We start from the raw sequence: 23512 nt of genomic DNA on the forward strand, positions 1-23512 counted from the left end.
GGACATCCCATTAGTTTCATTCATCCCATTTATATCATTATTCCATTTCCTCTCCTTCTCATAAACTATACGGCTGTTACCATGGTCCTATCATCCAATCTATCCCATGCATAAAACCACGTGCTCTGGCCACCCTACTTCTCTGATATCTTTTTTATTATTTTTCTTTCAGTTGACAAGAAAGGATTCATGTTTTTTGGAGACGGCTCAAATCCCTTCAAAATCGGATGACTTTGCTCAGAACATGCAGTCGAGGACATGTGAACGAAGATGACACCAAAAGCATGGAAGAATATTAGACACTTTGATCATCTCCCAAAATCATAATTACAGATAGTCTTTTCTTTACTTAGGATTGTGTATCCTTTATAATCTCCGTGACGTATTCAAAGATCTCATATTCAAAGATCTGTCAATAAGAACAGTTAAAAATTATGCACAATTTTTAGCGGCGTTTCTAATTAAAATATTAACTAAGACATTATAACTTAAATAGAAAAATTGCTATATTTTGCGATTTGTTTTTAAAAGTAAAAGTTGGGCATATGTATACTAAAGAATATGGTGGATGTTGGGTTGGACATATGTATACTAAAGAATATGGTGGATGTTGGGTTGGACATATGTATACTAAAGAATATGGTGTATGTTGGGTTGGACATATGTATACTAAAGAATAGGGTGGATTTTAGGTTGGACAACCTAAAGAAGAAAGAAATACAAAATATAAAACTTTTCGTTCCAAGAGTATAACAGAGATGATGTTTAGAGCTCTAGCCACCTGGCGTAGAGTTGGTTCAGTTGTATCGTTATAAAGATATTTAACGGATCTGATGTTTTATCAAAATATTTCAAAATTAAAAACCTTTGGGATTGCAGATTTATTGGTTCTGAAATACAAGACATTTATACTTGCAATCCTACCCAGTAATCAATATTGAATAAATAGAATACTAATATTCTAATTGTATTCTTCCATTGATTAAACTATCATACATACATACTACATACTTAATGTAAATAAGAAAATTACTATTTTACAGTAAAACTATGTCATATTTGATGGGAAAAAAGGTAGGCAAAACTCCTGATTACAAAGAGAAAATACAAGAATTAATATCTAGCCGGACTAGAATTATCTGTACAGACAGGATCCAAGTTTCCTGTCGGACATAGACAAAGTTGGGTAGGTTCCCAAACACTTGGAGAACTGCAGGTTCGATAGAAATTAGATTTTTCCTGGATCACCTGAAAAAATGTAGATTGATTTTAAAATGTTTCGGTTTACTTACATAGATATATTTACATATGTTACAGTTTTTAATCTCTCTAATTGTAAAAAGAGCTGACTAAGAGTTTTTTTTAGAAAAATATAAACGTATCATAATTACCATTAAATGTATCTGCATTTTACAGTTTAGCTCGGTAAGTTGTGAAGACAAAGTGTCCAGTTGTCTTTGATTTTCTTCATATTCCTTCTCCATGTCCTGCAGGTTTGCAAGTTTACTAGACGCAGAGTTAGCCAAGTTGTTTGCTCTTTTCTGGAGATCAAGAGCCCGATCTTTAGCGGATCCAATTTTCCCGCTTTTCTCTGCTAAGCTAGAGGACACATCGAAGAAATCAGTGTTGAGTTTATAAAGATTAGAGTTTGCCTTGTTCGCTTTGTTCATTGCCATCTCAGCAGCTGCTTGTGCACTTTTCACGTGGTTTTCGTTAGCTATATAGATCGTCTGCAGACCCTTCTGCTCCTTCAGTAGAGATTCTGTTCTGGAGAAGGTTTCAGAGCTTAGTGAGGTTGCCACCTCCATTTCCGTCTCTATCTGACCAAGGTCTCTTCTGGCAGTAGCAATATCTCTTTGAGCACTCGCAATAGCTGTTTCAGCAACATTTTGGGCATCTTCAGAGTCTGAGAGAGATTTTACAACATTCTCAGCTGTTTCTAACCCTGCAGATGCCTCTATCTTTGCTTTATCAGCCTGCCTCTTCAGATCCTCAGCTTGGATAAGAGGTCCAGCAGTCTCCGCATTAATTTTGTCAACGTCAGTGACGGATTCTAAACAAAGTTGTAATTTTAAGATGATAAATATTATTTTTAAGCATGCAAAAGTATGTATGTGGCATTCTACCTATTGCTTTGTTGATTTCTTCTGCCAAATTCTGAACCTGAGATGTGTCCATTGTCATAGTTGCATTTAAACATTCATACGCAACTCCTTGTACTTGTTCAGGCGTTGCTTTCTTACTTTCAAAGAAAGAATCAATTTTATTTGAGAGCATGTTTACTTGATTCAGCTCACTCAAAGACCTAAATAAATAAATAATTAATATTTTGTTAAATTTTCTACTTGGATAATAACTTGTCTTATTTTTACTGTGCACTTTTGTTGAAAAGCTATCCTCAGTTTGAATAAATAGATAAAATTAGTTTTTACAGATTTTTAATTATAACCTGTTCTTAGCCTCCGATGCCATGTCATAGGAAACTTGGGCCAAGTCCTCAGCCCTTGCTACCTCTCCGTATATTGAGCTTACTTGGTTCAGGACTGATTCTGCAGCTAAATCCTTCTCTGCAAAGATCTGTTCTGCTTCTTTAGCATTTTGTAATGCTTCTTTTGCTTTAGTAAGAGCTCCCTGCTGACATGATAGTCCACCACACTTACCACATCCAGCTCCACCACATAGATCATCACAGAGAGAGTCTGGTCTTGTCTCACCATCACACACAACTTTGTTGAGCCCAGGCAGTTTGCTTTGTAGGACCAAGATATTGTTGGTTATATCAGCAAGTGAATTGGTGTTGTTTACTTGTTTCTCCTCAATAGTATCACTGACGTCATCAATCAATCTCTCAGTAGCGTCCCTTTGCTGAATACTCTCGGACAAATGAGAATTCTGAACCTCCCTTGCAATTCTATTAACCTTCTCAACTGCTTGATCTGATCTCATTTTAGCCTGTTGGGTTAGCACTAAAGCTCCACGAACATTTGCTTCTTGTAGTTTTGTTGCTTGTACTCGTACATCTGCTGCAGATTGTTGCAATCTATCCGCTTCCTGTCGTAATGTTGTCAAATTGTACTGCCCCTGTAGGATGGACTGTTTTGTATCGGACAGACTGTTGTCAAGATTAGTCATACGAGACGTAGTCCCTTTAAGGCTGTTTGTGATTTCTCCAATGTTTCTTTGATACTCTGCAAGTTCCTCAACAGATATTGAAGCACTTGCTATGATCTTTTTAACATCTTCAATACTGGATTCCATGCTTTCAAAGGAACGTGTGTAGGCACCAGCTGCTCCAGTAACCTTAACCTGCTCAGCTTCCATAACCTTCATCTCTGTTTTGTCTTTTAATCCTGAATACAATTATTATTACTTTTGTTAGAATTTATACAAGCTTGAAATATTCCGTCAAACAATTTTCTGAACTAATTGTGTTTTCATTACATAAGTTATACCTATAAGAAAATAAACATATAAGAAAAAATGCGAAGTAATGCATTGCATGGTTTCAATGAGTATATATAAAGGATGGCTACAGTTTTCACAGAAGGGAGATAAGGGAGGATAGTTGATATATAAATACTTACGTGACTTATATATATAAATGTTATAAAGTAAGATCATATTATTCAGGCTATAACCAACTGGCCATTAAGAGTGGAGAAGAACGGATAAATTAAACAAACAAACCTGTTAGAATACGATCCCAGTTGTCAAAGCATTCACCACACTTCTGACAATCTGGCAAAGACCCGGATGGAATGTTTCGAGTCATCACTGGATGATCCTGAACATTAATACCAGAGTTAAATTAGATAGGCCAAAAGGGTATTTTTGTAAAAATAATTTTAAAATTTTGGTCTGAAATTGTCGTTATACAAATAGTACATAGTCTAAGGTACAAATGTTGCTTTGTAATGAACAAAAAATATCCTAAAATATTTTTAAAAATTTAAGCAATTGATGAAAACTTATCTAACTCTATGACCCTAAGCTGAACCAAAAAATAATGAAGAGTGATGCAAACCTTTTATGGATATTACCTGAGATAGTGGGTTATATTGCATGTATCCACGTGCGCACATGTCACAGTTCTTCCCGGAAATACCTTCGATAAAACTTGTTTTACCACAAACACTGATTTTCTATCTATATATCTTTAAAACCTGCAATGTCGAAGACCTTCGATATTTCAAACATTGAATTATATTGGAATTAATAATCTAAGATTAAAATATCACAGATTTTCACTATCAGGTTGCAAAGATATATGGATTAGAAAAATTGAGTTGGTTGCAAAAACTCAATTTCTTTGTGTGGGGAAACCGGAAAATATAGGTAACGAGATTCCCCCATAGAAAAACCTTCACCAATATGCTATATTTACAAAATATTTTGATCTACATGTGGTGAAAACATTTAGCAGAAAAGCAGTACATACAAATCAGTAGCAAATTTTGGGTCAGAGCAACGATGGTTTCTCCCCCCACCAATATCAAATACGGTTTTGGGCTAACAATGCAGGACTACATAAGATATTACAAACAACCAGCTTTTATAAGATAACCCTAAAAATTATTATTAAGGAAAAGGGGACAATAAAACCTAGAAGTAAAAAATGTCTCGACATCCCCATTGCGTCAACCTTTCAATGTTAGGGGGCTTAATCCCTCAATTTTAGTTATCACGGAAGTGTAGACCCTCTATGGGATATTCAACCCGATGGCACTGCACACATATAACGATAAACTGCTTTATCCAGAGATTTACTAAACATAAGTGATGAGCTTAATGTTTAGAAAATTATAGTTTGTGTAAGTTCCTGGTATTGATATTTGGTCACACTGTTTAATGTAAAGGTTTAATGCATGTATGTTCCAACTTGTTCTAAATCATTAGAAGAATGCATGCACTAGTAAGGACCAAAATGGGCTCACCTAAAACTACTTTTTATGAACCATTGTATCATGATTACTAATAATATATATATATTATATATATATTATATAATGCAGATGTAAATTCCATCACCACCGTCACCATGGATGCACATAGACAATGTTATCGAAGTATATATATTATATATACTATTTTTGTAGATTTATAGGAGATCGTGTGTATTCATTAAAACTTCTATTTTAAACAATTTGATTTCTCAAAAAAAGTTATTTTGATCTCATAAATAATAATTTCTTGTTGATAACAAACCAAAAGATATAGAATAAGTTTTTTACGGAAAACATCATAATTGAGTATAAGAAAATATCTATCTTAAAGGGACTGTAAAGGAAAAATGAAAGGGGGTATAGGCTGAAAGCTAATCACTTTAGCTCTTGATTGCGACCCATGAATGTTTTATCTGATGTTCCTGTCTCGAGAAATTGATATAATACTGTGTTAAAATTATAAAAAAGTTCATATATGTAAAATTTAGAAAATCTTAAACTTAAATCACGTGACCAGAACTATCACCAATGGGAGAGCAGTATTATGGTCACGTGTCTCCGCCTGTATCACATGACTACTTTACTGCACTGTCATTGGTGGAATTTCTGGTAAAGTAATACGGACGTATAAATAATTTAATGAATTAAATCTATTAAAAATAGAAATAAAAGATATAAAATTATAATTGGAGTAAACCTAATTCACAATTAGCTTTCTCTGGGATATCATCGTTTTCAGATTGGTTGCTTTTTTGCTGAATTTGATCTATTTAAACCCTCTATTTTTATACAAAATTGTAGATATATTAATTTTCGTATAAAGGAATTGAGTCTTTGCAACAAACTCTGAATTTATAATCCCTATATTTCTAAATCCCAATGTCGTACATCTTTGATATTTCAAACTTTTATTATTTGATCTAACAGAATTCATAGTTTGAAATATCTAAGGTCTTCGACATTGGAATCCAAAGATAAAGGGTTTAGAAAAGCAGATTTTGTGGCAAAGACTCAATTCCTTTGACACAGTTGTATATCAATTTCTCGAGATAGGAACATCAGATATAACTTTCATGGGTCGCGATCGAGAGCTAAAGTGATAAGCTTTCAGCCTATACCCCCTTTCATTTTTCCTTTACAGTCCCTTTTTAATAATGTTTTTCTGTACATTATTTTAAGTTTTCCCACATTTAAATGTTTAGCCGTTCCACCTTCAAAATACCTTTACAATAAATCTTCTGAGACAACCACAGATTGTTGGATAAGGTGCTGCTATCTAATATAACCGCCCCTGTCCCCAACCTTGTAAACCCTCTTTTCTTCTGGATGGCAACAAAATCTGACCTTTTTACCAACATAGTTCAGTTTTGTTGGTATTGTTTTAGTTTTTATATATTTAGCAATATATTGTAATTTTGGATTTGAAATCACTGAATTAGAAAAAATATGCGAATAAAAAACGTTAAAAAGTGATTTATGTAAGTTTATGTAATTCATGTAAGTAACATATGATAGGATTGAGTTTTGACATTTTGCAAGTTTGGGTTTGTGAAAAACGGTTAAATTGTTTGCAACTGTCGTATAGTTTGTAGAGGTAAAAAAAAATCATCTATGATGGTTTTCATATATATTTTCTCCTTTTAAAAGAAGGGTATGCCTGATTCACAAAGGTATCCTGTATACCTTGATCTGATCAACAATGTATAAGAAAACTTGAAAAGTATTGATTCGCAAAACTAACTAAACTGTTCCTATATCGAGAAAGCACAATGGAAAACAATAAAATTTTAAAAAGAGAAACATGGGTGGCTTAGTCCTTCTTTTTATAAAAACTGTTATGGGTACTGTTGTGAATCGGTCATGCCATTGCATATATGGAGAGTCTCGTGAAATTACGTTTAGATTCTCTCTAAGTTCTTAAAACGTGATATAAAATTTGAATTTTCGTTCACCTTCTAGACAAAAACATTCTCCTGTACTGTGGTCACATTGTGTTCTATCAGGGTCTACTCCCAGAGTATTACAATTACAAGGAATGCATTCAATCTTAGGATTTCCCCAAAAGTTTTCTTCACATTGATCACATTTCCGCCCTCCGAACCCGGGCCTAGGGAAAAAGAAAAATCATGAAATTTTTAACAAATCTTTTCACTTGTGATAAAAGAGTGAGACCCTGTACGGGTTGTGTACGTTAAAACTGAAAGGCAACGCTTGAACCTATAAAACTTAAATAATCTTTTTTAGCCCTTAGTACGTTTTAGAACTAAAAAAGCTCTTTTTTAGCTTTGATGAAAAAAACAATTTGGCAAACTTCTCAACGATATTTGGGTGAGAGCTGGATCACTAAGCAGATCTGTTCTAGATAGTTCTAAGTAAATTTATCCCAAAGTTATTTGTTGATATTCAAATAAATAAACACCTGCAATCACATTGTCCAACATAAGAATCACAGGATGGGCCAACAGAACCAACAGGATCACAATCACAGGCTTCACAACCTTCTCCACTAAAATAAAATCAATAAGTAATATAATTGACTTACCAAATGCCTAAATAATTAAACAAAACAATATCCCCCCCAAAAAAACGCACAAAAAAATATTTTTAGGAGATTACTTTAACCTAATTAAAGATATTTAAAATTTTTAGTTATTATTTTCAAATTTTGACGTAACCAAAGTGTCAGAAAAATGTTAAAATTCAGTGCAAAATATCTATTAAGCATATTATGATTAGTATCATACTAGGTTTTACATCTTGACTGCTCAGAATTAAGTGAAACAATTATGCTCTGAAATGAGTTCACACTTTTACTTATTCAAGGTTCCATGTTCGAAGTTTGATTTTTTTTTCATATTTGTCTTCAATTATGTTTAAAGGTTTTGACTTCGCTCAAAAATCCTTAATCAACTCAACTTAACGTTGACATGAAAAAATGAAAAAATACTTATTTTACTACTTACGATGCTATTCTCCAATGGTTCTCAATACAGGAATCACAATTCTCTCCTTCCACGTTTGGAAGACAATGACATTCTCCAGTTATTCGATCACAGTCAAACCTTTAGAAATGAGTTATCATAATAATAAATATATTAGTAAATAAAAGAATGTTTGCATGAATTTATAGCTGGCTCATAGCATTTCTTTAAGGAATATTTGTGTCTAGGTACAGCAAAAAAATATATATATATATATATATATATAAATTGAAAAATATATATATATATACAAGGTTATCTGTCAAAAAATACATATAAATTGGTTCACCTGTCTGGATCTGTACCAAGCATATCACAGGTACATAAGTTACACATACCCTGTACTGCATCACCAAAATATCCTGGCATACATTTCTCGCAGTTAAATCCCTAAACAATGAAATTTCTCTACGTAACTCGAAATGTACTGATACTTGAATCATAGGTGTCAAGAATCATAGGTGTCAAGAATCGATCTCTTGCCGCAATCTATCATCTTCGTTTCCTAATATTTTTTCAACCTGAAGACCTTAGATATTTCAAACTGCAGATTCTGCTAGATAAAGTACTCAAAGTTTGAAATTTCAAGTTTGTACCACAAGGTTGCAAAGAGACATGGATAGGGAAAGCCGAGTTTGTTGCGAGTAAACAAAACAATATCTATGTTTTCTAAATACGGTGTTCACTGTTTTTTTTCCAAAAGCAACTCAGCTGCAATTACTTCCATCTATGACCATGACCTGTTAAATAGCCAGGGCGTGTTCTACGAATTAATAAATGTCGGGATTTTGCTTTCACTCGTTAAATTCTCTGGTTTTTACAAATTTTCCTTAGTTAAATATAATTTGTGAAACAGTAATAGCCGGAAAAAATTAGGTGAGGAAATTTATATTATTTTTTGACCTAATATTTTCTTTCCTCAGTGCATTAAATATATACTGAAGTATTTTAACCTACAGCAATGAAGGGACCGTTCCCTCTTTTTATTTAAAGGGACCAGTCAAACAGTCAACAAGTATTAACTTCTTAATTGGAGTTATTTGTATTGTTTGGCTAAATGTACAGAGTACATCCCCTTAATTGGGGCATGTTACATTGTTACATTTTGAGCAATTGTTGAAAGAAACTTCAAGTTATAACTTCTTCAGTGCAGTGCTTACACTTTTTTTGAGGCATAATTCACAGCTACAGTTGAGCTATTTCATAAATCTTTATTTTTTGTTAAACTATTCTTGTATTTAGAATCTATTTTCTGGTAACTGTATGTATACCGGATGACATAAATAAATCTAAGGCACATACAAAGATGTTTTATTTTTATAGCAACATTACTACTTGAAAGCTTAATATTAAACTCAAACCACCCGGGAAGGTTATGTCCCAGAACAGGGCGCAATATTCTAAATGCAGAAAATATTTTACGTTACAATGTTACCAATATAATGAACAAACGTTATTCTACTAAAACTGTGTTATCTGTGTAGGCAAAAAGCAGTTACCTCTGTAAAATAAAGGCACTTTTTACATTCTCCAGAATGTGGATCACAGTTTCCTGGCTGAGATTCCTGCCAGTTTCCAGAACAGTCACAGCTCCTACACTCGCCTCCTGGAATTTCAGGATTCCCGAAGAAATTATCAGAACAGATGTCACAGCGTTCACCTCCGTAGCCGGGGTTACAGTCGCAGATAGGTTGGCCGGTACTCTTCTCCAGGTAACAGCTTTCAGCGTAGGAGTGCTCTGATGTCTTTACATCAGGACAAGGACAGGCACGACAAGGAACCTGGTCTTCTCCCAATACTGGATCTCCAAAATATCCAATCTTACATCTCTCACAAAAACTGAAATAAAAGGGATTGTGTCTGTACTTGATAGACCTATCGGATGTACTCTAAGGTCTGTACTTGATAGACCTATCGGATGTACTGTAAGGTCTGTACTTGATAGAGCTATCGGATGTACTCTAAGGTCTGTACTTGATACAGCTATCAGATGTACTCTAAGGTCTGTACTTGATAGAGCTATCGGATGTACTCTAAGGTCTGTACTTGATACAGCTATCGGATGTACTCTAAGGTCTGTACTTAATAGAGCTATCGGATATACTCTAAGGTCTGTACTTGATAGAGCTATCGGATGTACTCTAAGAATTTTGTGCCAAAGATTTTAATGATGATTATAATAATTATTACAATAATTATTACAATAATTATTACAATAATTATTATAATAATGGGGTGTTTGTCATGAATTAAAACAACCATGTTATAGATTAAGAATTGAATTTAACCTGCCAGTTGTATAATCTTTACAGTCATTGCATTCTCCAGTAAAGGGATCACATGCAAAGGCATGCCCGTTACACTGAACAAAAAATATAATTTAGATGAAAATACAGTTTAAATGAAATTAGTTTTTTAAAAAAATATTTTATTACTACTTTTTAAGAATGACTTCTTTAAATAATATTTAGAATTTATGGTTCTGTTTTTAGTGTTATTTACGTATTTATACCTGACATTGTTGGCAATTAGGAAAATTCCAGAATCCCGTTTTGCATCTATCACACTGTCTTCCATAAGCGTTGTTTCTACAGTTACACTGTCCTGTTTCCTTAATAATAAAATAATATTCATAGTGAAGAGGGGTGATTTTTAAAGAGAGTTTGTTAGTTGAAAGAACTAGTTGAAAGCATTCTCAACAAAATGACAGAGAATCATTTATTTGAAAACTTTTTATTAAAATGGAGTTAAACTTCGTGCTGCAAGAGTGAAAAGCTATACACTTAGTTTAAATAAAACTTTGGGACATCATAAGATTCATTCATATTAATTTGTATCAGATAGTATTTGTTTAGTACTCTAGCTTCTTAGGAAGCTAGATCTCTTAAAGGAATTCTAAAGGAATACACGCCCAATCGAAAACCTACAATTAATATCTCAATAATTCTTACCTGGTTACAAAATTCGTCCTGTGATCCCTGGTAATGACATTCACATCGTTGACAACCCTTACTGCTGAATCCATAGGAACCTGGAGCACAGGATTCACACCGCTGTCCAACAACTTGAGTCTTACACTCACATCCACCATAGTAGGTGTCACATCTTTTACTTAGAGATCCAGTCCCACTGCACTCGCACGGACGGGAGAATGCACCTTACAAAATCTTATTTTACATTTCTAAAAACGTTTATTTATTTTTGAAAACGAATAGGTTATTGAAATATTAATGAAAATTTAATGATGGATATTAAGAGCGTTAGAATCAAACAGTCTAAAATAAATGTTTTTTTTTTACCTTCGAATGCAAAAAAAGAGATCGAATAAAGTATTTCTTCGCAGTCTTTAGGCATCGGTTCAAGTCTGGATGGTTTTGCATTTAAGAACCTTTCTCTACAATTTAATCTGTCGAAGACTTCTCTCATTTCTGCAGCACGATCTGGTCCTGGACTCCATCCTATCGACATCCTGCGATAGAATTATTGAGATAAATCTGTTCATACGTAATTCTGATACGCAGAATATAATAATAAGTTAGACATGTTGAATAACTATCAGTCTGTAGTTGAAAGCCATGTATTAACTCATAAGGTAAATTGAAGTTTAAACCTTTCTTGCTAGATCTCTCTAAACCAACAAAAATATGACATCGTACAAGGCTAGGTTACCGGTCTATTGATTCAGGATCAATGTTGCAGTCTTCGTTCGTGATAAGTCCAGCCTCATTAATTAACATTGTTGCATCTTCCATCGGATCAAGTTCATTTCCAGACCCGTCCAACCTATCCTGTAGCTCCATTCTTTTCATTTCTCTGCTTTTACATATTTTCTCCCGCTTTAGGACAGGATCTTCCCATGATGGATTAAGGAATGGGATATCATCGATCTCAGGAAGTAAAGCAATCTACCAAAAAAACACGTTAAAACAAACATAGGATCGAATTTAATGAATTATGTATCTAAACTATCTACGCTGGTTAAAATCTTGAATCACGATTCAAAGTTAGTTTGATTCATTATGATTTTAATTGGTTATTCATAATTTAAACTGTCGATATGAAGTTTAACGACCTCTCCACCTCCAGTTGATTAAATTCTGTCCCTAGAAACAGTATTTCAAACGAATAAACTTGTAATACCATCCTGAATTTTAACCCTCTTATTTCAGAATCATTTTGAATGCTAATAACAAAATAGCACCAAACTACGCTTTGCATCATAATCTTACCGAATCTATATAGATGTTTGCTTGAGAAGGCTGTGCTGGATCATATTGACTAAAAGTCATCTTAATTTGATACCGTTGACCGCTTTCCAGACAGAAAGGAGATGGTAACTCCTGACTGATATTACCCTTGGGCAAACTCACGGGTATAGGACCGTTCTCAGCCTGGGAACAGTCGCCAGATGGGTCAGCAGGACCGTCTATCCTCACCAACTCAACATTAACGGATTCCCAAGTGTCAGGATGGGTCGGGAGGTGAGCATACCGGATCACAGGATTATAGTTTATTGTTCTGTGAATTTCAGGTACATCAAATGTAAGTGTCGATCCTTCGAAAACCAACATGTATCCCAAACCAGTCCAGGTTGTTTCTCCTTCTATTTCTGAAGGTTTCTTTCTTGTAATTTTTGTTGGAGAATCTGAACCATGTGCAAGTTCACCCTCGAAAAGAAGATAATCTAGAGGACCAGTATAGTAGAAATCTTCGACTCTGTCGCATCTTCGTCCCTAAAACTAACATGATTAAAAACTAATCTAAGAGGTACAACTTTACATTTATCATAAATCTTAGTTTTGTATACCTTTATGTTAGGTCTGCATGCACATTGGCCGGTCATCACGTCGCAATTATTATCAAAGGATCCTCCAACATCACAATCACATGGTTTACATCCATTGATATCGTTAGAAAGGCCAAAGTGCTCTGGACGGCACTGATCACAGTCCCGACCAATCACATTCCTCTTACACTTGCATTCTCCTGCAGAGTGACAATTAATAAATATATGATATATACAATATACATATACTAGCTTGGGAACCCAGCGTTGCCAATGTTAATCATAGTTACTCCCACCGTCTACCCGCACTTGGTCAATTTTACCGGGAAACTAATTTATCCTTTCAAATCTATCCACTTAACTTAGACTATCAAAACCAAACTGAAAACATTCCCGTGGTTCTCCCGAGTTCCCCAATAAAGATTTGAGGAAAATCGTTCAAGGGGTTCATGAGTTTTGATCGGACATACAAACAAAACAAACAGACAAACAGAGATTATAACTTTATATATATAGATGATTTTAAAGACTCTCGAATCAAAGGTGTTCAGTGTTCAATATGGATCATTGGTCACTCTTTTGTGGGGTGGCCTATCTATTCTTTACATAATATTTTCTTGTCTGCAAATTTTATAAACCTGTTTCTTGGTGACATCCATCGAGACTGACGGTTCCGAGAGTGTTACAGGTACATTCCTGACATGCATCAGGATTCTCACTTGTAAAGTTCCAATATCCTTAAACAGATTAGGTTCATAGAATTTTGTGTCTCTTGGGACACAATAAACATTTCTTACAGATAATAAATAATAAATAATAAATAATAAATAATAAATAATAAATAATAAATAATAAATAAAAAAAGATTGATTCATAATAAAATTAAGATTAAAGGGCCGGATCGGTTCGCTTGTTTTGGCGTTTATTTGATACTAAACATCAGACAAACCAACAGACAGACAAGCTTAATATATATATTTAATGCATGTTTTAACTTCTTTTAATCTGTTTAAAATATCTTTTTAAATGCCATGATTTACTGTACAAAAAAGAGTATCTTTCTTCTCCGTCTTTCTTGAAGTTTGGTTTCCTATGTTGCAAAAAAAAATATTCTACTCACCGTTTAAACAACTGTCACATCTTGGACCGCCAGCGTAAGTTTTACAATGGCATTGACCTGCTACAGTTCCTTCGACAGGGTCCGTCCTACCATCACATATACCTCCATCTACAGTTCCTAAACATTTAACAATCTTTTTATTTATTTATCGTAAAAATCATTAAAAACATCTTAATTGTAAATAATCTACGAAATAAGTACTCATAAAGAACTCATCTTTTTTATGAAATAATAGTAAGACTTTTTGACCTCGTATTCTCTAGTTTTTATTTTACATCTTAGAGTCTGCAGAACAAAACTTTTTATTTTGTTGGGTTGCATTTTATGTTATATTTTTCTTATCTAGAGATCTTTAGAAAAAGGAGTTATGTTTGAAAACAAGCAAGTTTTCCAACTGAAATAAACTTTAGTTTAAAATTAAATATTTAATCAGACCTTCTTCTGTCAAAGTAGGTTAGTTGGAACATTATGGTATATTTTGACACGATAAGGAGAGTTTTTACGCATGTTTTACGCATGTTTTTACGCATGTTTTTACGTATGTTTTTACGTATGTTTTTACGCATGTTTTTACGCATGTCTTTACGTATGTTTTACGTATGTTTTTACGCATGTTTTTACGGATATTCTAGAGGTAAAAACTGAAATCAATCTAAATTTCATATTCACTTTTTGTTGGTTCTTTCATTACCTTCAGGTTCACAATCACATTCAAGGCAAACATACGGATCTGATAGAGGTACTTCAGGATTCTACATACAGAAAAATAACTTTTTGTAGAAAAATACACTTTTATTTTCTTAATGATGTTTTTATTTAAAATTGATAAATTTGATGTTTTTATTCTGAAAAGATGTATTTTGATATTCTATAAGTTGTATATACCTGATAGAATCCACTAATACAACTCTCACACTGTCTTCCTTCAGTATTATGTTGACATTCCTCGCACACTCCACCACTTGTCAACCCTGTAGCCTTTATTAAACAAATAGAATTATTTAACTTTTTGATCATAAAATATATTTTTACCTCCCAAACTGCTTCATCAAAGTGACATTTATCTGAATGCTCGTTGCAGTTGCATCTCTTACATGCGTTTTTTTGTCGACCTATAAAGCAAATAGTATAAAACATTTAAACTGGGGGCCAGAACACCCCAAGCGATTCCCTGTTATAAATTAATTAATCACGAGGATTAGACTTCAGAGAAACCTCACTGAAATCTAGACTATACTCTGAAATCTAGACTATACTCTGAAATCTAGACTATAACTCTGAAAGTTATTTATCAAAGTTTTAGATAGGATTTACTTTCAGGTGTCGCAACGCCTTGGGCTTTGGTTCTACCTCCCATACTCTCTCATACTTTTTTGTAGCCTTAGATATATTCATTTTAAATAGAATATTCTTTTGTAAGTTCAATATGTAATTCCTTTCATTCAAACCCTATCTATTTATAATGGGGTTAAAAAATATATGGGTAATATAAAACTTAAAAAGAAATGAGTTTTTGCCACAAACTCAAATTTTTCAATCCTTATAGTTTTGCAATCCAATGTCGTAGATCTTTGATATTTCAAACTATGAATAGTCTAAGTTTTAAATATCAAAGGTTTGCACCTTCAGGTTGATAAAGGGAAGAGAAAATTTGAATTGCGGCAAAAACTCAGCTCCTTTGTATTGAAATCCCTAACCTGTAGCAGGCCTCCAAGGCATATCATGGTAAAAGTCCATACAAAGTTCACAATTGTTTCCTCTAAAATTAAAAACTGTTCATTTCTTATCTGGTAAACTAGTCCGTCTTCACTCTTCATCTTGCGCAGACAAATTACATTCACAACATCTGCAAAGTCTTTTACCGTTCTCATAAAATAATCTCTCTCTAGCAGACATAATTATAGTATGACTTTTAAAATCCGGTATTACAGTGCTGCTTCTTAAATAGACGATTTAGTATTCGTTACTCAATTCACATGTTTATTGGGACACCCTGTAGCTTGCCAATATAATTTGCCTGGAAAACCAAACTTTAACTTTAAAAGATATCAAACTTAGCTTAGAATTTTTAAACCAAGCTTATAGGAACAATTTAGTGCATTGTTTTAACGTGTTACCCTAATTAAAATTTTAGATAGGTGAAGGGACGTGTTCTTGAGTTATGAACAACCATACAGAGAGTACTACTTTATATATATATATAGTACCGATCTAAGTTGTGCTATATTTTTTGTACCTAGGTTGAGCTTTCATTCATCATTTTTACAAATATTTGCCGTCCACTTAAAAAAAAATACTTTTAACAAACGAAACTAAGCTAAAATTATGCTGAAGAGTATATTTACTTGGTGAAATGTGAACACTCGCAAGTACCGTGAACCATCCCTGGTATATCCTGATGTTCGGGTTTCTCCGGTAAACATCTAAAATATTTTAAACATGACGAACCTAATTTTTTTTGGTCTTATATTAAATTTTTTGGCAGTATTATAAGATTATTTGATACCTGTCAGCGTGTCCGTAGCAAGAACATGAACCTCGCACTATCATGTCGTATATTGAGTAGTAGTACCTAGAAACGTGTTTTTTATATTGAAGGTAAATTCAGTAACTTTTAATAAAGCGCTGACTTGGTAATTTAAATCACATAGATCCAGGCTGATATATCCAGATAGATAGATCCAGGCTGATATGAAAATTTGTATTTATTTCAAACCTGTGTCGACTTTTTTATTGTTTTTATGAAACTATTGTAAACTTTAGCATACATGCTAACTTATCTATATAATAAAGCTCTTCGCTCATATATATGTTTATACAGGGTGTCCCACGAAACATGACAGTTGAAACATAGTTATGAACTTTGTCTTCCATATACTGTATTAGATATTAAAGGCTTTTAGCAGTTTATTTTGTTAAAAAAAATCTTTTGCTTAAATATATTTCACGTTGAACTCAATTTTAACATGTTAATATTTTTACTATTTTCTTTGGTATCAAACAACTTAACAAATTATGGAAGAAGACATTCCAAACTATTCACCAACTGTCATGTTTCGTGAAACACTCTGTATATGTATTTATATGTCAGCTATAGCTGGCTGAACGGCTGGACCGAATGGGTTCAAACTTTTTGAGGGAACCATGGAGTACCCCGGGGGTACTATAGGCTAAAGTAATTTTTTATTTGTTTTTTTAAATAACAATTTTTTGTTTCACGGGCAACGCCGGGCACTCAGCTATAAAGTAATCATCTTGCAATAATGTATAACTTTAGATTAGCTCTACATTATATCACTGTGTTATAAAGTTTAATTGGTTCCTGGATTTTCTCCAATTTTTTTATATTTCTTAAACAATTTTTTATCTTAAAGGGACTGTAGTCGTAATTTCAAGCAACCCAAGCTCACTTTGTAGAGTGGTGTGTCTGATTCCCAACAGTACCCCTCAAATCAAGGATATCGGACATATCTCTGTTAATCTACTGAAAACTTTTAATTGTTGAACACATTGTTTGCAAGCTGTTAGATATTTAAGAAATATAAATAGTAACTTTTCAGTGTAAGTGGCAGAAACTAAACTACTTTCTAATATTTCAAAACCTCTTTGTACGTAATATATTTTATATTTTTCAGAGACTCAAGTACTGGATTAGCTGTCTTGAGTTCACATTGCACTCAGCGTACACCGGGGTTTACAGCAATTCAACCGTTGTTCGAGAAATTTAGACACGGAGCTCTCAGTACTCTATGAATAGTCAAAGGTTTATATGGTACTGTTGTATATCGGGCATTTCTCCCTTTTAATGGAGGGTTACTTGAAATTACGCCTACGGTTCCTTTAAATTAAATTAAGATTAAAATTAACTTTTGATTTTAATTTCTGATTTGTTAAAAATAATGAATTAGTATACTTTAAACTTTAAATAGCTTGTTTTTCGCTGTAGTTTTAAAGGAGTAATTGGCGAAATTCTTATCGATTTTTGCTTGCTGAGAGCTTGAAACTTTTGGATTACTGTTAAATTCTTCAATTTAACATTTAACAAATTCTTGAATTTAAAAACCCTCTGGAACCGTATTTCTTGTTTGTTCAATATTTTAAAGATCTTTAAATTTTTTAGCATTATGTTCTTTATACTTACTTTTCTTTGATATCTACGGGATTCATATCCAAGCTCTCGTCTCCAAGTTTATGAAGTCTGGTAAATGTTACTCTCAGGTTTGTTGTCTTGAGAAGATCTTGAACCTCCTTACTGTAAGGATTGAAACCAGGAGAGTGAATGTTTATACTTGGAGGTAGAACACGATAAATAACCTAAACATATTTCAGCTTTTTGAATTATATTTATTAGAATGAGATACACTTTTCATATATGTAACTAGACATTTTTTATAATTAGTAATTTCTTTATAGAATTTCGCATTGAATTGATCTTTACGAAATTTAAAGATTTGAGAATTAACGTAAAAACTTTAAAATGAATAGTGATGTAATGTTTTGAATAATATCACCTCTCCCTTTGTAGAAGGACTGATTCTAGAATACCTCTCTTGACAAACTGTTTCTTCAAGGTGTCTGGGAACCCCTAGTAGCGAGATTTGTTTCTTAAAAAACTGAGATTTTCACTTGTTTTAATCTTTACTTGAAAACGTCTAGAATGTAATAACGTTAAGGGAAAAACGTTAAGAGAATTAAACGTTAACGCAAAAAAAACCCTGTCAAATATCTGAACCAGGGCGCTTTGATTTAATTAATATCCAAGAATAGTTGCATTCAAAAGAGTAATAAAAATAATAATTCAAATTAAACCGTTTTCATTTCAACATCTTTACATAAGATTATCTACAGACTGTGTTTTAATCTTTTTAACTGAATAGAATTGCAGAAAATTTTCACCCTTCACAATCTACCTTTGTGTATCTGAGGGAAGTCCTTGTCGCAGTTGGCTGAGAAGTATCTGTGAATTTTCCAAGATTTTCCCCAGTCAAAAGATTTTTCAACGTACATCGCAGCAGGCCTAGAAAATTTTATGGACAATGAGCAATAGACTAAAATTTAGAAACAACCTTTTTACACATTTAATCCTACTTTGATCTATCAAATAATAATTTGATGCATCATGAATTTGTTTTTTGTCACACAGAATTAATGTATATATTAATGTATTTTTAAAATTTTATTCAGTGTTTCAGTGGAAATGTTTAGGAGGGTGAAAGCTTTTGACACGACAAAGACAATTAAATTCCCTTTTTACCTAAAAGTTTTAAATGTTATGATGATATGTGTAACGTGAAACTCTGCCTCAAGATCGAGCTGCAAGGTGACGTTCTCCTGTCCATTGCTGGCCTGCCACCAGGTCATCTTCTGCTCCGCCCTAGAGGAGGCCTCTGGGGGTTCCCAACGATGAACTATACTTCGAACCTCATGAGACTCCTCCTAATTAATTAATTAATTAATTAATTAATTAATAAAGGGAAAGGAATTGAATCTTTGCCACAAATTCAGTTTTTGTAAAACCTATATCTTTGCAACCTTATGATGTAAACCTTTGATATTTCAAACTTACATTATTTGTTCTAATAGCCTTCATAGATTGAAATATTAAAGGTCTACGACATTGGGCTGTAACGATATTGAAATTTGAAAATTAGAGTTTGTGGCATAAATTCAATTCCTTTTTTACTCTATAATATTCGTTAATATTGACTCTACTCACCGGGTTTGATGCATCGCACCAATAACATTTATCTCTGCGGTCAGCGTACCCTCCACCAAGAGTATGGGGGTCCAAGGAGGAAATTATACAATACCGGCTCTGAGAAATAAATGGTAGGAAATATGTAATAATTTGGGTTTTAGAACCCAGGTCTGACTCCAAAACTGCGTACTTATAAATAGCAGTAACATTTTATAGCAATAAATTGTAAGAAGAATTCATTTGGAAAAAAATTACTAAAAATATTATAATTCTAGCCCATAACCATTACATTGAAATAATTTCAGTTAAAGCTGTTTTAAAAATTTACACACTTTTTCGAACTGGTTGCATTACTGTGCGAAAACTGTATTATTTCTATAAAAAATACGTTTATTCTAAAATCGTTTATAAAATTAACCTTTCCATTCTGTCCACAGGTATCAGTAGATGAGATCTTCTCCTCTCGTCCTATGAGAAGATTGCCAGTGGCTGGATAGCATGATCGTTGATCACAACCCTGAGATACTGGAGTGTAACCAGCTGATCCTGAACATAAAAGCATTATTTGTCGGATTTTAATATTTTCCAAATTCCACCACCAACCGAAACCTAATTTTAGCATTTAATGTCGTTTCGAGATCAATATATTTTAACAACTTATACAAGATTACATGAGTTATTATTTTAAGTACGTTTTAATAAGTACTAATAAATAATAAACTCGAACAAAAATGCTAATTTCATATTTTCGGTATAACGTCTTAAAACTTCTATTTCAATGGCGTAGACAGAAATGAATCTGGGATGGGGGTGAAATATGATCGAAGCGTTAAATTTGAACTGTAAATTCAAAAAATTTGGCTTCCTGGATACTTCAACGGTACACAAAGTCCAATTACCTTACAATTACTACTGTATCTCTTCTTCAAACAAAACTAGCAGAAAAAACAGCAAACTATTTTTTTTATGGTCTTCACTCTTCAGTTTCAGATTTAAAAAAATGTGATAGCTCTGAGTTCTAGGGGGGGGCACTAACCCCCTTGCCCCCCCCTGTATACGCCCTTGTTCAACTGGAGATACTGATCTCCACGAACTGAAACATTGTATAGAGGATATAGAGAGGTGTTTAAAAATCCTTTGAAATTCCAGTTCCATTACACTAATAAAGGACATGTAATGTGTTGATTCTAGTTCCATTACACTAATGGAATGACAGTAATGTGCTGATTCTAGTTCCATTACACTAATGAAAGGACAGTAATGTGCTGATTTTCTTCTTCTTTGAAATCGAAGTGAAAAAATGTTTTGGCGCTTTGCCCAAATAATAACGTAAATATTTTTTTTTGTTTTACCTAGATTTCCCCCCTATCCTATCACGTTACTTTTTGAGGCTAACAGTACTTAAAATGTCGGAGGATTTAGATCTCCCTTTTCCTAAAACCTCTAGTCTTCAGTTACAAGTCTGGGGGGCGGGACGTAAGAAAGAGAGTATGAGGACTATATAAAAGAACTTCTGACAACTAAGTAGAATTGGTCAGCCAAGGAACCTGCAGGGAACTACGGAGGACGATAGATAGAGGACTATACAATTAAAATTTAAACTATGCATTAAAAATTCAAACCGAGCCGACTTTGTATTGACATCAGACCTTTTCCTTTGGTTTGACGTGGTAAATCAACTTAAGGATTGTTGTAGTACTTGACATACAGATTTCAAACCGAGCCGACTTTGTATTGACATCAGACCTTTTCCTTTGGTTTGACGTGGTAAATCAACTTAAGGATTGTTGTAGTACTTGACATACAGATTTCAAACCGATTGTTTATAGCTTTAGTTTCAACATTGTATTTGAAAAAATCCTGATCAACTTTCCAGTTATAATTTGAATATTTAAGTTCACAGTTATTGGTTCTTTTTAAACCTGAAGAAAAACTGAACAAGTAAGATTTCACTATGTAAATAGTGTATAGACTACTGTCAACTCCGTCGTTTCTCGAAATTGAACTTTTAAGACAAACAGAGCAACATCAAAGAAAAGATAGCACTACAAATAAATTTCTACTTTTTGGTAACTTTACAAAAGCAGAGTTTTAATTCAAATAAAAATAAAAAGGAACTAGGTTTTTTGCCACAAACTCGTAACCCCTATATCTTAGGAACCCTATGTCCCAAACCTTTAATATTTCAAACTTAGACTTTGATCTAAGAGAATTTCATAGTTTGAAATATAAAAGGTGTACGACATCGGGTTCCAAAGATATATGAAAATCAGAGTTTTTGGCAAAAACTTTGAAATACAGACATGAAAACATCCTTTACATTGTTTAGTAGACATCTCCGGCCAAGGTGCTGCATGCATACGTGTTTATTAATACCATAGAGTCCTTCACCAAAATGATGTTTTTTATCTTACTTTGGAGATCATAGCTTCGCCATCAACTCTGAACTGATGAGAACGAATTTTAACTCTTGTTCCGAAATTCTGTTCAATTGTTGACATCTTCTTAAACCTAGTTCTTTCAATTAATCAATTCTAATAAAAGAATGTAAGGTGTAAAAATAATTATACACGATATGTTTTTTAGCTTTTTTAAAAACCTACATAACAATATCTAATCAGCCACTTTACTCTCTATTTCGATATTGGTCAGGAAAAAAATTATGAATAAAATATGTATTTAGTGCAGCAGTTTTCGTAACCAAACCAACAGTTTAAAGGCACTCCACCCTTAATTTTTGGGGAAAAAAACAAAATCTGAATTAAATATTGTAAATGTACATTATGCATATTTTTTCATTTCAAATAATTTTTTTTGAGTAACTTAATACATAACAAAATTAATCTAAATATCTGAGTCAAAAATGTAATATGATTTTGTTATGTCATAATTATTTATGATTATATACATGTATACCATACTTATACCATGGTTTATTAATAATTATCAGAATGCATAAACCAGCTGACTACACCTTGGTTGCATACTTTTAAAAGCCACGGCTTCCCCTTTGCTTAAATAGCAAAATTCCCTTGAACATTTGCCATGATTTGTTACAGTTATCTTAAAATACAAAACTCTTCTTAAAATATAAAGGCTTTAAAATGTCTGAAAAGTGAAAATAAAATTGTTAGTATATTGGACAAAATTGGCATCGATATTGTTTCAAGGAATTGAGTCTTTGCAACCTTTTGTTGTAGCCTGTGTCCGAATTTAATGAATTTAAGCCGCGTCTCAAATCTCCCAAAACAAAAATTGAGTGCCGGCTTAATTACTGAAAGCTTGAATACAATTTTAAGTGGAACCATCAATATTTAAGCCCCGGCTTAAATTTAAGCCGCGGCTCAAATTCTTCGGCCTCTGTCAAACTATATTTCAATTTAAGATTATTTGGTCTAATAATGATAATAGTTTAAAATATCAAAATCAGAGTTTGTTGCAAAGACTCAATTGCTTTGAGTTCGGAAGAATGGGAACATTTTGCAACGAATAAGGAAATGTTTACCTTGCAGGAGTATGGAGAAAAGGGCTGTAATTAAAATATACTTCACACACATTATTCACACTTGATCCTGTAATTTAGATAAAAGTAGGAAAAAATACAGATTTCGAAATTCATCTATCATTATTTGATAAGTGATGCATGTATTCTTATTTTATTGATGAAATGTGTTATGAAATAATTAAAATTTGTTTTTATTTTATAACAAGAAAGATTATCAAAGTTGGAATTTATTATGTCCATGGTTAAAATATATTATTGTTTTATACTTCAGATGTATTAAATTTTTTAGTTGAAATGTGTTTTCGATTTATATTTGAAGTACATTTTTCTCAAATAGCTGAAATCAATTCGAAACCTGTATTATTTCCTACGTTTCACTATTTCCACATTTTTCTGTAATGATCGAAACCTAGTTTTTATTTTCTCACTATTTTCACAATTTTCTTAAATTTCAGAACGAGAGAACTCTATGAACTAGA

General features: G+C 32.9%; 1 protein-coding gene across 3 annotated transcripts; it reads right to left on the reverse strand.

Annotated features, from left to right (window-relative positions):
• Positions 1-866: 866 nt before the first annotated feature.
• LOC111702705 (laminin subunit beta-1) lies at positions 867-23493 on the reverse strand. 3 transcript variants are annotated; one of them, XM_023474475.1, is made up of 34 exons: positions 23389-23493; positions 23034-23100; positions 19947-20074; positions 19547-19645; positions 19085-19266; positions 18741-18847; positions 18342-18415; positions 17972-18144; positions 16337-16402; positions 16176-16253; positions 15528-15589; positions 14863-14942; positions 14716-14808; positions 14522-14582; positions 13831-13947; positions 13349-13447; positions 12732-12910; positions 12154-12657; positions 11594-11829; positions 11224-11393; positions 10876-11081; positions 10437-10535; positions 10213-10286; positions 9424-9763; positions 8214-8314; positions 7907-8005; positions 7363-7449; positions 6896-7050; positions 4041-4105; positions 3688-3784; positions 2450-3350; positions 2127-2305; positions 1392-2053; positions 867-1248 (listed from the first exon to the last, which is right to left on the reverse strand). In XM_023474475.1, the coding sequence occupies exons 2-34, from the start codon at positions 23083-23085 to the stop codon at positions 1114-1116; spliced, it is 5760 nt and encodes a 1919-aa protein (XP_023330243.1). In that variant the 5' UTR covers positions 23086-23100; positions 23389-23493; the 3' UTR covers positions 867-1113. The 3 variants fall into 3 exon arrangements, with proteins under 3 accessions (XP_023330243.1, XP_023330245.1, XP_023330244.1); XM_023474477.1 differs by having other exon boundaries at positions 23405-23440; XM_023474476.1 differs by having other exon boundaries at positions 23401-23436.
• Between the last annotated feature and the right edge of the window lie 19 nt (positions 23494-23512).

The sequence above is a fragment of the Eurytemora carolleeae genome, unplaced genomic scaffold (assembly GCF_000591075.1).
Source record: "Eurytemora carolleeae unplaced genomic scaffold, Eaff_2.0 scaffold7, whole genome shotgun sequence".
In the NCBI taxonomy this organism is placed as follows: Eukaryota; Metazoa; Arthropoda; class Copepoda; order Calanoida; family Temoridae; genus Eurytemora; species Eurytemora carolleeae.